A 16,299-nucleotide genomic window follows, 5' to 3' on the forward strand; every position below is an offset into this window, starting at 1 on the left:
TCTAAAAGCCCTTGTTTTCGCTTTGAGATGGGCTTTTTACTTTTGCAGTAATTGAAGAGGGCGATTCGGTCTCCATAGGAGGGGATGTAATTTGCCAGTGTTGCATCATCCATGAGCACGATGACGTCGCTGTCAATCTGCACAGAATAACAAAGAAAAAAGACAATTATCTCCAAAGTGCACATTCCATAAATAATAAGGTTAAGCCTCATAAATCGACCCTTTTCAAAGTAGGCTCTGTGTCAATCCAACTGAAACCTTTGACAACTAGTCAAGATTTACCAGATCTCTCAATCATTTTAAATACAATGGTTCAAAAGCAAATTGATAGGTTCATTTATTCTAAGGAATAAAATACCTGTGCATATATTTATATAAACTTGAAATCATACAATGTCTGTCAGTAACTTTGAACACTCCTTGTCATACTCCTTTATTTGCTTAATTTAACTTCTATTTGTCCACAGCCCAGTTGAATTGGTGGATGAATTAACTTGTGATAATCCAGATGTGTGGCATACTTGTTTCTAAAGTGTTTATACCTAACGTTACAAACGAGAAATAGTTTGAGGTGTTTGTTGACTTTGCAACTCGATTGCAGTGCGGAGACCGCTTTGTTAGCTTTGGCCATTGTTTTATACAGTGTATGGATGAAGCATCATAACATCGAAAACCCTGTTCGCTGGGGACGAGTCGGCGTAGAGACCGTCGCCGAAATCTCGGCCTTATCACCAGGAACAAATCGGCACTGAAGAAATAAGAAATAATACAATAAAAATGATTGTTTAATTTTTAAAGAATGCGTGGGGTGTCATTTGTGCTAGTCTAGGTTACAGCCTAAAGGTATAGTTTCTCTTTTCTAAATCCTGGCTGTCGATAAAGCAGGATTATAGCCTAATAATAATGTTTTTAATATTATATTAAAATTACAGACCTTCAGATTAAACCTGTGGTATATTAAAACATCATTGAAGATGTTGATATGCTGGGATTTCAACATTGTTTCAATATCCATTGTAATCGAAATACCATTGAAATTCTGTTGATCTCTAGGTATGATTTAAACGTTGTTTCAATGATAATAGAGGGTGCAACATGATGAAGAATCAACATCAGAGTTCAACGTTGATTCAATGAATTTATTGTGACAGAGGGATGTTGATTTAACATCGTTTCAATTACTATTTGCTATCTGGGATTGCAAACACGTTAATCTGCATCCACTGGGGGTTCACTCCCTTACTCATACTTTTGTCATAAAATGATAGTGTGGTATTTTTGAAGCAGGGTTGTATGAGGTACTAAGTCATTGTACAACAGAAAGCTATCACCAATGCAATACTGTCTGACTTGATCATTGATTGCTACTTTCCCCTGTCTATTGTGGAAAACAAGAGTTTTCTGCATTTTCTGACAGTAATTGACAGTAAGTACAGCCCAGTGTGTCGCAGAATGTTGACATCAAAAGCAGAAAACCTGGCAAGTGGGCCACATTAGGATCAAACCCACATGAGCCAGCACCAACTGTGCCATATCTTTGCCAAATCTTGCCCGGATACATTTTAATACAACTGGGCCACATTTGCAACATTACATGTGGGCCACTTCACGTCCACCTCCACTTTGTCCGGGCCACAAGAAGGCCTGCAGTGCCACATCATTGCCGGAAGTGGCCCACATACGTTTTTACTATCTGGGATGTGAGGCTGACAGGTTTACTGAACATATACTTGTTTAATTTTTAAATCTGCACATAGCAAATGTTTATTTTGTTATGTCCTTAGTAAGTAACAATGAGGAGGCGTATGGACAAACAAGAATACTTTATTTAAAACAAAGTAGCAGAATAGTATAGCGCATGTAGTCGCAGGTGTAACACTTCTCACTCTCCGTCTCATACTCATAGAAGCAACCTCTACTGCCACCTACAGGTCAACATGCACATAAGAACACAACATATTTGAATATGTCAACATATTTATTTTAAAACCTTTATTTGAATGTGACAGCATGTGTCTTGGTTTACATAGTTCTGTGATTAATCACTGAGAGAAACTCTTATGAGCCGATTACTGTGGGTATATTAGTAAGTCTGCTTACATCCAAAGTAATGTGGTTAACCCTTGCTCTTTCACTTGATAGCTTTGTGAATAGGTTTTAAGAGAAAAATCCTATCTAAACTTTTACTGCTATTTAGGAGAACTGCTAAGAAAAAAAGTTTTTGTCAATTTTTTGTTGTTAGTCAATGTGCATTTCTATGTCAACTGAGTGCTTGATTTATTGAGGGAGTGTCAGATTATGAATGTATGTTAAATGAAATTTGGAATAAATTTGTATATAAAGTTTCTTTATATGTGAAATATTCTAAAGGAACATTAATTGAATATATGTTTAAAATAAATTTAAATATACCAGGAAACAAATATGTTAACTAATATTAAAGATACATTTATGAACATTTATTGCAAAATAATATATTTACATAGATGTGCATGTAAACGTATCAACGTAACATAAAGGAAATAAATAGATGTTCAGTAAATACTGTATATAGGCAAATAACACATTACGCATAAGTTTAATATATGTGAGAAATATTCCAAAGTTGCCAAAAGCAAATATTTAAATATATTGTGTGTATATATGTATATTGCAAAATGTATTTACATATACAGAAAATATCCCAAAACAATTATACAATTTTTTAACATTATTAATATATTGTAACTTTTGTATAAGCACATACACTGTTTTATTTAATTATGCGATTTTAATACACTGTGTTTATAGTAGTGTGCATATAAATACCATGTCTCCACTGGTTTTAGTGGTGCGATAAATCTACTTTTTGCTGAAGAAATTAAAATATGTCACGCCGCCATTATTTTTGGGGAACACTCGCGCATACCTACAGACTGAATTTGTAATATGCATGCATATGACGTCATTGTTTTTGGAAAACGTCGTCTTCAGAGATTACACGGAAACGATAATGCCGTCGTTTTCAATAACCTACAACAAGTTTTCATGTAAATGAACAGCCAAAACGCATAAAAGGTTTTCTGTTTTTATTTGAAAATGGTCTTGTGGAAGTCTTTTGAAACTACGTCACGCGTGACCAGATTATGTAATTCGGAAGTCGTGGACATGCATCACAGTGGTATACTTACAAGGAATATAATTTGTTTTCTTAGAAAAATATAAATCGTCTCCCTAGACAACACCCTCATTCATCGTCTGGTGTCGTGTATAGACTTTTTAAGATATGAAGACCGGTCCCCATTGATGTCCATTATATGGAGAAAAATCCTGAAGCATTTCCCTCATAAACCTTAACATAAGTCATGGATGACATGGTTGTGAGTAAATTATCAGGAAATGTTTATTCAGAACCTGAACTGTTCCTAAAACATTAAAAGCCACATATCAATTAATAAACAATAAAGTAATAAGATTACATTAGAATGTAATAAAACATTTTTACCATTTTGGGAAGGATGATTATACACAGACTCAATAATCCCCCTTTTAAAAAGGTTTAGGTAGTTTAGCTAATTCCGGACTGCGTCCACTCTTAATTTGACATTACACACCTGTTTTTAATCTGAGTAACTATTTAGCATCATGATCATTTAGCTAGCATCACTTTTGCAGGTAGGCTTATCAGACCATTTTCCGTTCTTGTCACAGACTATTTCTATGGGTCCATCCAGAATATAGCCCTTACTGCAGCCATATTTTACCCGATCCATATAACCATATTCTAGCAGTAGGCCTGAAGCAGATGTGATAAATCCATTTTCCACTGGAGTGGGGACTGGGCAGGATACTTCTAAAAAATACAGGCATTTTGAAATACATTAGTTTATAACCATCCCAATAAAATTTTAGTTTAACAAATTTGTGAAGATGTAGTCTTGTTTATTTGTTTCAGTACTATTGTAATGACTCGTCAGGCTGGCAGGGATCCATTTGCATGCTTTATTAAGAGTAGTCGTACAGGCAGGGTCAGACAGGAGCAGGCAGCAACAGGTCAATAATAAGTGTCAGGCATGATTGGTAACAGATAGTCAGACTAGAAGATAACGCTCAGTAAAGTTCACCAACATAAAACAAGACTTTGCAATGAACTGTGAGCGGTAAGTAGGTATATGTATATTTATATATATATAGATACCAGTGACGAGTATCAGGTGTAATCAGTACAAGGTGCGGGTAATAGGAATTGATTTTTAATAGGAATTGATTTATTCAATATTCGGGAGAGGGCTCCCTCCGATGGTTAGAGGAGGGAATAGCAGAGCTCGTGTCTGTTACAACTTTAGTCACAATGTAATAAGTATGGCTGTGATAGATTGCATATCAAGTGTAGCTACTCCTTACAAATTAATTTAGCTTTTTAATAAATACAGTATGGCTAAAAGAGGTGTGCTTTTACCATGGCACTTAGGTGGGTCTGTCCAGTTTCCGTTAGCAGTGCAGTACCCTCTCTCATTACCGAACAGTACCAGTGGTGGCAAACACTGGTAAGTGACACCTAATCCAAACTCTGTGGTGTTACCATTGAACACCTTATCATAAAAGATTTTAGCATGTTTTGGGATCACTGGAAGGCCACATTTGACAGCTAAAATAAGAACATAAAAATATGATTTAGAACAATTTCAAGATTTTATTTAGAGCAGCATTTTAAACATGAAAATTTGTGTACGGTATTTCAAGCTTATACCTACGTTTGCACTGAGGGGCAGGGTTGCTCCACATTGCTGTGTGTAAACATTGACTAGAATCGTTTCCATATAGGATATAACTGAAAAAATATCCACTGGTTATTTCTGAATACACACAACGCATTGCTTGTTTAATTTGCGTAATACTTGACAATGTGTGGAAAATTCCTTACCCTTTGATACAGGTGTAATTGATAGTGCTCTGGAACACAATATTATCAAAAAAAACGTTTCCGTTGGCAGGAGAGTCAGGAGTTGGGCAACGTTTTACTATGTTAACATTGGAAACAGTTGTAAATGTATATGTATACACAGTATATGAATTATATATATATAGTATATATAAATATAGAGATATTTACATGAGCATTTAAGAGTACGCTCAGTCCACTCTCCTGTAATCTTGCACACAATCTTACGAGATCCACCAGTTTGTCTGTATCCATTGCTGCATTTGAGAATGGCCTGCTCACCGGGCTCGAACACACGCTGGCCTAATAAAACCTCTGAACCATCGACAGGAGGGGGGTCACTACATACTAAACACACATCAGAATGCAGAGTAGATTCAGAGTTCATAGATAAAGTTTTTCCAGATACACAGCAATATCTGAATCCAACAAGCATACTGTATCTGGATTTAATATCCTTGTATTGACTCTGCATGCGGTCTGGTTTGGCTCTGCATTATATTAATAGAATAAACAAGAAAGTTTCATAGTGAAAGTTTTCCTTGTGGTGGTTTTGCCTTAGATTAATTAATGGTAATAATATCTGAATATTTTATATCTGATATAAAAGTTAAAATACCACACTTTCCTTATTCAATATTAAAATGCGCACACTTACCTGTCCTTGCCTTTAATGTCTCATAAAGACATACATGCCAAAAGAGCATTAGACTGAAAGTGTGTTTCATTATTGCATAACAGGTGTAATGCATTGCTTTTTAAGTATTTGGAGATTATTGATTAACTAAGATCAATGAACAGAGTGCAATGTTGAGGAGTGTCCACCAATTAAATTTTGTAGTTTGAAAATCTGTAATCTCATCCAATGAACCAAAACTGTAAATTGAGGTTATGGGTAAAGTATATACTAATGTTTCGTATTTTAGGATTTTATATTCTGTTTTACGGTAAACAGACATGCTCACACACACAGAGAGAGAGAGTACGGTATTTTTGTATAAAGATAACATGTGCAGAAGCATTTATATACCCAGTTACAATCATATTTAACTACATTAATAATCATACCCTGACATTCTTTTTGCAGCCTTGTTTGTCTAAGCATAAATAATAGACAAATAAGAAAACAACCTTAGGTACATAGTTGTTGACTTTTGTCTTGTGATGAAAGAGTACATTTGTTTAGGGTTGAAGAGTAACTTGTCTCTCTATTTGAGTTAAAGAGTTGAAGAGTAACTTGTCTCTCTACTTGAGTTCTAATTGTGATACCTGTAAAAGATATCCTGCTATCATATTGCATGCCTTTGTTAAGTATTTTGTATTTTACTTATAAATGATTATTTACACAATGAATAGTTATTAAGATGTATGTAGTTAGGAATTGGTCAAATGTGCCTGCAAATATGATCAACTTGCATAATAATTATGATTGCACTATAATCCCCAGTGTTATTATTGCAGAGCAACACAAATCCAAACTTCATATTTCTGTGTTCTTTGGTCAACAACAACTAATGTATGCTAAATATGCCTTGTTCTTTAAATAAAAATACATATTTTCTCTCAAAAATAAACTTTGGCTTGTGGCTTTGAGAACCATGATTTGGGAAGTTCTGAGACATCTAAAACATATTTTTATGTCATAATCCATCTTTACCACACCTGCCTTTCGTTGGTGACTCCATGGGTGTTAGACAACACGTCAGGACCCACTCACCTTCATAATCATACTTTAGACTTAATACTGTCTTAAAAAGGACTTAAAATCCTTCAGCAGAGCGAAGACATTTCGAATCATTATCTGGTATCATGCTTGCGTCACTGGCCTATGGCTGCAAATCAAACTCCTTGTTACAAATATGGTAGAGCAATAACTTAAACTACCAATCCTGCGTTTCTTGATAATCTGCATGAATTGTGTCAAATCTCTAGCATGAGCAATAATGTTGAAGATCTTGACTTTACGATAGAAAATGTTAACTCCACCTTCTCAGAAACGCTAGACACAGTTCCTCTGTGCTTGAAGTAGAATAAAAATGTCAGACCGACACCGTGGTATAATGAACAAACTCAGACTCTAAAGAAAGCGGCTCAAAAAATGCAGCACAACTTTAAGAAGACTAAATTAGAGATATTTCGTACTGCATGGAAGTATAGTATTCAGAAATACAGGAAAGCCCTAAAAATGTCTAGATCCGTCTACTTATCATCACAAGCTTTCTGAGCTGAAAACTGCATTTTGTGACAAAGTGCATCAGTGGATGATGAGAATGTCAGTTTTGACAAAGAACACTGTTCATTACTGAAATGCTCTAATTGAGCTGTTAGAATGTCAGAAACAAGCTTTCTGAGCAGAAAACTGCATTTTAGGACAAAGTTCATCAGTGGATGATGAGAATGTCAGTTTTGACAAAGAACACTGTTCATTACTGAAATGCTCCAATTGAGCTGTTAGAATGTCAGAAACAAGCTTTCTGAGCAGAAAACTGCATTTTGTGACAAAGTGAATCAGTGGATGATGAGAATGTCAGTTTTGACAAAGAACACTGTTCATTATCAAAATGCTCCAATTGAGCTGTTAGAATGTCAGAAACAAGCTTTCTGAGCTGAAAACTGCATTTTGTGACAAAGTACCTCAGTGGATGATGAGAATGTCAGTTTTGACAAAGAACACTGTTCATTACAAAAATGCTCTAATTGAGCTGTTAGAATGTCAGAAACAAGCTTGCTGAGCTGAAAACTGCATTTTGTGACAAAGTGAATCATTGGATGATGAGAATGTCAGTTTTGACAAAGAACACTGTTCATTACTAAAATGCTCTAATTGAGCTGTTAGAATGTCAGAAACAAGCTTTCTGAGCTGAAAACTGCATTTTGTGACAAAGTGAATCAGTGGATGATGAGAATGTCAGTTTTGACAAAGAACACTGTTCATTACTAAAATGCTCTAATTGAGCTGTTAGAATGTCAGAAACAAGCTTTCTGAGCTGAAAACTGCATTTTGTGACAAAGTGAATCAGTTGATGATGAGAATGTCAGTTTTGACAAAGAACACTGTTTATTACTAAAATGCTCTAATTGAGCTGTTAGAATGTCAGAAACAAGCTTTCTGAGCTGAAAACTGCATTTTGTGACAAAGTGCATCAGGGGATGATGAGAATGTCAGTTTTAACAAAGAACACTGATCATTACTAAAATGCTCTAATTGAGCTGTTAGAATGTCAGAAACAAGCTTTCTGAGCTGAAAACTGCATTTTGTGACAAAGTGCATCAGGGGATGATGAGAATGTCAGTTTTAACAAAGAACACTGATCATTACTAAAATGCTCTAATTGAGCTGTTAGAATGTCAGAAACAAGCTTGCTGAGCTGAAAACTGCATGTTTTGACAAAGTGCATCAGTGGATGATGAGAATGTCAGTTTTGACAAAGAACACTGTTCATTACTAAAATGCTCCAATTGAGCTGTTAGAATGTCAGAAACAAGCTTTCTGAGCTGAAAACTGCATTTTGTGACAAAGTGCATCAGTGGATGATGAGAATGTCAGTTTTGACAAAGAACACTGTTCATTACTAAAATGCTCTAATTGAGCTGTTAGAATGTCAGAAACAAGCTTGCTGAGCTGAAAACTGCATTTTGTGACCAAGTGCATCAGTGGATGATGAGAATGTCAGTTTTGACAAAGAACACTGTTCATTACTAAAATGCTCTAATTGAGCTGTTAGAATGTCAGAAACAAGCTTGCTGAGCTGAAAACTGCATTTTGTGACCAAGTGCATCATTGGATGATGAGAATGTCAGTTTTGACAAAGAATACAGTTCATCACTGAAATGCTCTAATTGAGCTGTTAGAATGTCAGAAACAAGCTTTCTGAGCTGAAAACTGCATTTTGTGACAAAGTGAATCAGTGGATGATGAGAATGTCAGTTTTAACAAAGAACACTGTTCATTACTAAAATGCTCCAATTGAGCTGTTAGAATGTCAGAAACAAGCTTTCTGAGCTGAGAACTGCATTTTGTGACAAAGTGAATCAGTGGATGATGAGAATGTCAGTTTTGACAAAGAACACTGTTCATTACTAAAATGCTCTAATTGAGCTGTTAGAATGTCAGAAACAAGCTTTCTGAGCTGAAAACTGCATTTTGTGACAAAGTGAATCAGTGGATGATGAGAATGTCAGTTTTGACAAAGAACACTGTTCATTACTAAAATGCTCTAATTGAGCTGTTAGAATGTCAGAAACAAGCTTTCTGAGCTGAAAACTGCATTTTGTGACAAAGTGAATCAGTGGATGATGAGAATGTCAGTTTTAACAAAGATCACTGTTCATTACTAAAATGCTCCAATTGAGCTGTTAGAATGTCAGAAACAAGCTTTCTGAGCTGAAAACTGCATTTTGTGACAAAGTGAATCAGTGGATGATGAGAATGTCAGTTTTGACAAAGAACACTGTTTATTACTAAAATGCTCTAATTGAGCTGTTAGAATGTCAGAAACAAGCTTTCTGAGCTGAAAACTGCATTTTGTGACAAAGTGCATCAGGGGATGATGAGAATGTCAGTTTTAACAAAGAACACTGATCATTACTAAAATGCTCTAATTGAGCTGTTAGAATGTCAGAAACAAGCTTTCTGAGCTGAAAACTGCATTTTGTGACAAAGTGCATCAGGGGATGATGAGAATGTCAGTTTTAACAAAGAACACTGATCATTACTAAAATGCTCTAATTGAGCTGTTAGAATGTCAGAAACAAGCTTGCTGAGCTGAAAACTGCATTTTGTGACAAAGTGCATCAGTGGATGATGAGAATGTCAGTTTTGACAAAGAACACTGTTCATTACTAAAATGCTCTAATTGAGCTGTTAGAATGTCAGAAACAAGCTTGCTGAGCTGAAAACTGCATTTTGTGACCAAGTGCATCAGTGGATGATGAGAATGTCAGTTTTAACAAAGAACACTGATCATTACTAAAATGCTCTAATTGAGCTGTTAGAATGTCAGAAACAAGCTTTCTGAGCTGAAAACTGCATTTTGTGACAAAGTGCATCAGTGGATGATGAGAATGTCAGTTTTGACAAAGAACACTGTTCATTACTAAAATGCTCTAATTGAGCTGTTAGAATGTCAGAAACAAGCTTGCTGAGCTGAAAACTGCATTTTGTGACCAAGTGCATCAGTGGATGATGAGAATGTCAGTTTTGACAAAGAACACTGTTCATTACTAAAATGCTCTAATTGAGCTGTTAGAATGTCAGAAACAAGCTTGCTGAGCTGAAAACTGCATTTTGTGACCAAGTGCATCATTGGATGATGAGAATGTCAGTTTTGACAAAGAATACAGTTCATCACTGAAATGCTCTAATTGAGCTGTTAGAATGTCAGAAACAAGCTTTCTGAGCTGAAAACTGCATTTTGTGACAAAGTGAATCAGTGGATGATGAGAATGTCAGTTTTAACAAAGAACACTGTTCATTACTAAAATGCTCCAATTGAGCTGTTAGAATGTCAGAAACAAGCTTTCTGAGCTGAGAACTGCATTTTGTGACAAAGTGAATCAGTGGATGATGAGAATGTCAGTTTTGACAAAGAACACTGTTCATTACTAAAATGCTCTAATTGAGCTGTTAGAATGTCAGAAACAAGCTTTCTGAGCTGAAAACTGCATTTTGTGACAAAGTGAATCAGTGGATGATGAGAATGTCAGTTTTGACAAAGAACACTGTTCATTACTAAAATGCTCTAATTGAGCTGTTAGAATGTCAGAAACAAGCTTTCTGAGCTGAAAACTGCATTTTGTGACAAAGTGAATCAGTGGATGATGAGAATGTCAGTTTTAACAAAGATCACTGTTCATTACTAAAATGCTCCAATTGAGCTGTTAGAATGTCAGAAACAAGCTTTCTGAGCTGAAAACTGCATTTTGTGACAAAGTGAATCAGTGGATGATGAGAATGTCAGTTTTGACAAAGAACACTGTTTATTACTAAAATGCTCTAATTGAGCTGTTAGAATGTCAGAAACAAGCTTTCTGAGCTGAAAACTGCATTTTGTGACAAAGTGCATCAGGGGATGATGAGAATGTCAGTTTTAACAAAGAACACTGATCATTACTAAAATGCTCTAATTGAGCTGTTAGAATGTCAGAAACAAGCTTTCTGAGCTGAAAACTGCATTTTGTGACAAAGTGCATCAGGGGATGATGAGAATGTCAGTTTTAACAAAGAACACTGATCATTACTAAAATGCTCTAATTGAGCTGTTAGAATGTCAGAAACAAGCTTGCTGAGCTGAAAACTGCATTTTGTGACAAAGTGCATCAGTGGATGATGAGAATGTCAGTTTTGACAAAGAACACTGTTCATTACTAAAATGCTCTAATTGAGCTGTTAGAATGTCAGAAACAAGCTTGCTGAGCTGAAAACTGCATTTTGTGACCAAGTGCATCAGTGGATGATGAGAATGTCAGTTTTAACAAAGAACACTGATCATTACTAAAATGCTCTAATTGAGCTGTTAGAATGTCAGAAACAAGCTTTCTGAGCTGAAAACTGCATTTTGTGACAAAGTGCATCAGTGGATGATGAGAATGTCAGTTTTGACAAAGAACACTGTTCATTACTAAAATGCTCTAATTGAGCTGTTAGAATGTCAGAAACAAGCTTGCTGAGCTGAAAACTGCATTTTGTGACCAAGTGCATCAGTGGATGATGAGAATGTCAGTTTTGACAAAGAACACTGTTCATTACTAAAATGCTCTAATTGAGCTGTTAGAATGTCAGAAACAAGCTTGCTGAGCTGAAAACTGCATTTTGTGACCAAGTGCATCATTGGATGATGAGAATGTCAGTTTTGACAAAGAATACAGTTCATCACTGAAATGCTCTAATTGAGCTGTTAGAATGTCAGAAACAAGCTTTCTGAGCTGAAAACTGCATTTTGTGACAAAGTGAATCAGTGGATGATGAGAATGTCAGTTTTAACAAAGAACACTGTTCATTACTAAAATGCTCCAATTGAGCTGTTAGAATGTCAGAAACAAGCTTTCTGAGCTGAGAACTGCATTTTGTGACAAAGTGAATCAGTGGATGATGAGAATGTCAGTTTTGACAAAGAACACTGTTCATTACTAAAATGCTCTAATTGAGCTGTTAGAATGTCAGAAACAAGCTTTCTGAGCTGAAAACTGCATTTTGTGACAAAGTGAATCAGTGGATGATGAGAATGTCAGTTTTGACAAAGAACACTGTTCATTACTAAAATGCTCTAATTGAGCTGTTAGAATGTCAGAAACAAGCTTTCTGAGCTGAAAACTGCATTTTGTGACAAAGTGAATCAGTGGATGATGAGAATGTCAGTTTTGACAAAGAACACTGTTCATTACTAAAATGCTCTAATTGAGCTGTTAGAATGTCAGAAACAAGCTTTCTGAGCTGAAAACTGCATTTTGTGACAAAGTGAATCAGTGGATGATGAGAATGTCAGTTTTAACAAAGATCACTGTTCATTACTAAAATGCTCCAATTGAGCTGTTAGAATGTCAGAAACAAGCTTTCTGAGCTGAAAACTGCATTTTGTGATAAAAGTGCATCAGTGGATGATGAGAATGTCAGTTTTAACAAAGAACACTGATCATTACTAAAATGCTCTAATTGAGCTGTTAGAATGTCAGAAACAAGCTTGCTGAGCTGAAAACTGCATTTTGTGACAAAGTGAATCAGTGGATGATGAGAATGTCAGTTTTAACAAAGAACACTGATCATTACTAAAATGCTCTAATTGAGCTGTTAGAATGTCAGAAACAAGCTTTCTGAGCTGAGAACTGCATTTTGTGACAAAGTGAATCAGTGGATGATGATAGTGTCAGTTTTAACAAAGAACACTGATCATTACTAAAATGCTCTAATTGAGCTGTTAGAATGTCAGAAACAAGCTTTCTGAGCTGAAAACTGCATTTTGTGACAAAGTGAATCAGTGGATGATGAGAATGTCAGTTTTAACAAAGAACACTGATCATTACTAAAATGCTCTAATTGAGCTGTTAGAATGTCAGAAACAAGCTTTCTGAGCTGAGAACTGCATTTTGTGACAAAGTGAATCAGTGGATGATGATAGTGTCAGTTTTAACAAAGAACACTGATCATTACTAAAATGCTCTAATTGAGCTGTTAGAATGTCAGAAACAAGCTTTCTGAGCTGAAAACTGCATTTTGTGACAAAGTGCATCAGTGGATGATGAGAATGTCAGTTTTGACAAAGAACACTGTTCATTACTAAAATGCTCCAATTGAGCTGTTAGAATGTCAGAAACAAGCTTTCTGAGCTGAAAACTGCATTTTGTGATAAAAGTGCATCAGTGGATGATGAGAATGTCAGTTTTCACAAAGAACACTGTTCATTACTAAAATGCTCTAATTGAGCTGTTAGAATGTCAGAAACAAGCTTTCTGAGCTGAGAACTGCATTTTGTGACAAAGTGAATCAGTGGATGATGAGAATGTCAGTTTTGACAAAGAACACTGTTCATTACTAAAATGCTCCAATTGAGCTGTTAGAATGTCAGAAACAAGCTTGCTGAGCTGAAAACTGCATTTTGTGACCAAGTGCATCAGTGGATGGTGAGAATGTCAGTTTTGACAAAGAACACTGTTCATTACTAAAATGCTCTAATTGAGCTGTTAGAATGTCAGAAACAAGCTTGCTGAGCTGAAAACTGCATTTTGTGACAAATTGCATCAGTGGATGATGAGAATGTCAGTTTTAACAAAGAACACTGATCATTACTAAAATGCTCTAATTGAGCTGTTAGAATGTCAGAAACAAGCTTGCTGAGCTGAAAACTGCATTTTGTGACAAAGTGCATCAGGGGATGATGAGAATGTCAGTTTTAACAAAGAACACTGATCATTACTAAAATGCTCTAATTGAGCTGTTAGAATGTCAGAAACAAGCTTTCTGAGCTGAGAACTGCATTTTGTGACAAAGTGAATCAGTGGATGATGAGAATGTCAGTTTTGACAAAGAACACTGTTCATTACTAAAATGCTCTAATTGAGCTGTTAGAATGTCAGAAACAAGCTTTCTGAGCTGAAAACTGCATTTTGTGACAAAGTGAATCAGTGGATGATGAGAATGTCAGTTTTGACAAAGAACACTGTTCATTACTAAAATGCTCTAATTGAGCTGTTAGAATGTCAGAAACAAGCTTTCTGAGCTGAAAACTGCATTTTGTGACAAAGTGAATCAGTGGATGATGAGAATGTCAGTTTTGACAAAGAACACTGTTCATTACTAAAATGCTCTAATTGAGCTGTTAGAATGTCAGAAACAAGCTTTCTGAGCTGAAAACTGCATTTTGTGACAAAGTGAATCAGTGGATGATGAGAATGTCAGTTTTAACAAAGATCACTGTTCATTACTAAAATGCTCCAATTGAGCTGTTAGAATGTCAGAAACAAGCTTTCTGAGCTGAAAACTGCATTTTGTGATAAAAGTGCATCAGTGGATGATGAGAATGTCAGTTTTAACAAAGAACACTGATCATTACTAAAATGCTCTAATTGAGCTGTTAGAATGTCAGAAACAAGCTTGCTGAGCTGAAAACTGCATTTTGTGACAAAGTGAATCAGTGGATGATGAGAATGTCAGTTTTAACAAAGAACACTGATCATTACTAAAATGCTCTAATTGAGCTGTTAGAATGTCAGAAACAAGCTTTCTGAGCTGAGAACTGCATTTTGTGACAAAGTGAATCAGTGGATGATGATAGTGTCAGTTTTAACAAAGAACACTGATCATTACTAAAATGCTCTAATTGAGCTGTTAGAATGTCAGAAACAAGCTTTCTGAGCTGAAAACTGCATTTTGTGACAAAGTGCATCAGTGGATGATGAGAATGTCAGTTTTGACAAAGAACACTGTTCATTACTAAAATGCTCCAATTGAGCTGTTAGAATGTCAGAAACAAGCTTTCTGAGCTGAAAACTGCATTTTGTGATAAAAGTGCATCAGTGGATGATGAGAATGTCAGTTTTCACAAAGAACACTGTTCATTACTAAAATGCTCTAATTGAGCTGTTAGAATGTCAGAAACAAGCTTTCTGAGCTGAGAACTGCATTTTGTGACAAAGTGAATCAGTGGATGATGAGAATGTCAGTTTTGACAAAGAACACTGTTCATTACTAAAATGCTCCAATTGAGCTGTTAGAATGTCAGAAACAAGCTTGCTGAGCTGAAAACTGCATTTTGTGACCAAGTGCATCAGTGGATGGTGAGAATGTCAGTTTTGACAAAGAACACTGTTCATTACTAAAATGCTCTAATTGAGCTGTTAGAATGTCAGAAACAAGCTTGCTGAGCTGAAAACTGCATTTTGTGACAAATTGCATCAGTGGATGATGAGAATGTCAGTTTTAACAAAGAACACTGATCATTACTAAAATGCTCTAATTGAGCTGTTAGAATGTCAGAAACAAGCTTGCTGAGCTGAAAACTGCATTTTGTGACAAAGTGCATCAGGGGATGATGAGAATGTCAGTTTTAACAAAGAACACTGATCATTACTAAAATGCTCTAATTGAGCTGTTAGAATGTCAGAAACAAGCTTGCTGAGCTGAAAACTGCATGTTTTGACAAAGTGCATCAGTGGATGATGAGAATGTCAGTTTTGACAAAGAACACTGTTCATTACTAAAATGCTCCAATTGAGCTGTTAGAATGTCAGAAACAAGCTTTCTGAGCTGAAAACTGCATGTTTTGACAAAGTGCATCAGTGGATGATGAGAATGTCAGTTTTGACAAAGAACACTGTTCATTACTAAAATGCTCCAATTGAGCTGTTAGAATGTCAGAAACAAGCTTTCTGAGCTGAAAACTGCATTTTGTGACAAAGTGCATCAGTGGATGATGAGAATGTCAGTTTTGACAAAGAACACTGTTCATTACTAAAATGCTCTAATTGAGCTGTTAGAATGTCAGAAACAAGCTTGCTGAGCTGAAAACTGCATTTTGTGACCAAGTGCATCAGTGGATGATGAGAATGTCAGTTTTGACAAAGAACACTGTTCATTACTAAAATGCTCCAATTGAGCTGTTAGAATGTCAGATACAAGCTTTCTGAGCTGAAAACTGCATTTTGTGACAAAGTGAATCAGTGGATGATGAGAATGTCAGTTTTGACAAAGAACACTGTTCATTACTAAAATGCTCTAATTGAGCTGTTAGAATGTCAGAAACAAGCTTTCTGAGCTGAAAACTGCATTTTGTGACAAAGTGAATCAGTTGATGATGAGAATGTCAGTTTTGACAAAGAACACTGTTTATTACTAAAATGCTCTAATTGAGCTGTTAGAATGTCAGAAACAAGCTTTCTGAGCTGAA

The 16,299-nt window shown here is 35.7% G+C and overlaps 1 protein-coding gene across 1 annotated transcript; it reads right to left on the minus strand.

Moving 5' to 3' along the window:
* Window positions 1–3,357: 3,357 nt before the first annotated feature.
* LOC306890276 (beta-2-glycoprotein 1-like) lies at window positions 3,358–5,707 on the minus strand. The gene is made up of 6 exons (XM_079449885.1): window positions 5,580–5,707; window positions 5,093–5,269; window positions 4,904–5,000; window positions 4,734–4,810; window positions 4,439–4,627; window positions 3,358–3,832 (listed from the first exon to the last, which is right to left on the minus strand). The coding sequence occupies exons 1-6, from the start codon at window positions 5,671–5,673 to the stop codon at window positions 3,633–3,635; spliced, it is 834 nt and encodes a 277-aa protein (XP_079306011.1). The 5' UTR covers window positions 5,674–5,707; the 3' UTR covers window positions 3,358–3,632.
* Window positions 5,708–16,299: the final 10,592 nt, after the last annotated feature.

Source organism: Barbatula barbatula (genome assembly GCF_947034865.1).
Source record: "Barbatula barbatula genome assembly, chromosome: 25".
In the NCBI taxonomy this organism is placed as follows: domain Eukaryota; kingdom Metazoa; phylum Chordata; class Actinopteri; order Cypriniformes; family Nemacheilidae; genus Barbatula; species Barbatula barbatula.

Excerpts from the sequence above, each read along its gene's own strand:
- LOC306890276 (XM_079449885.1), bottom strand. The coding sequence starts at position 5,673 with ATGCATTACACCTGTTATGCAATAATGAAACACACTTTCAGTCTAATG. Across the intron at positions 5,270-5,579 it reads GACATTAAAGGCAAGGACAG|TATGTAGTGACCCCCCTCCT; the intron begins GTAAGTGTGCGC and ends ATGTGTGTTTAG. Across the intron at positions 4,811-4,903 it reads AATTACACCTGTATCAAAGG|TTATATCCTATATGGAAACG; the intron begins GTAAGGAATTTT and ends ATATTTTTTCAG.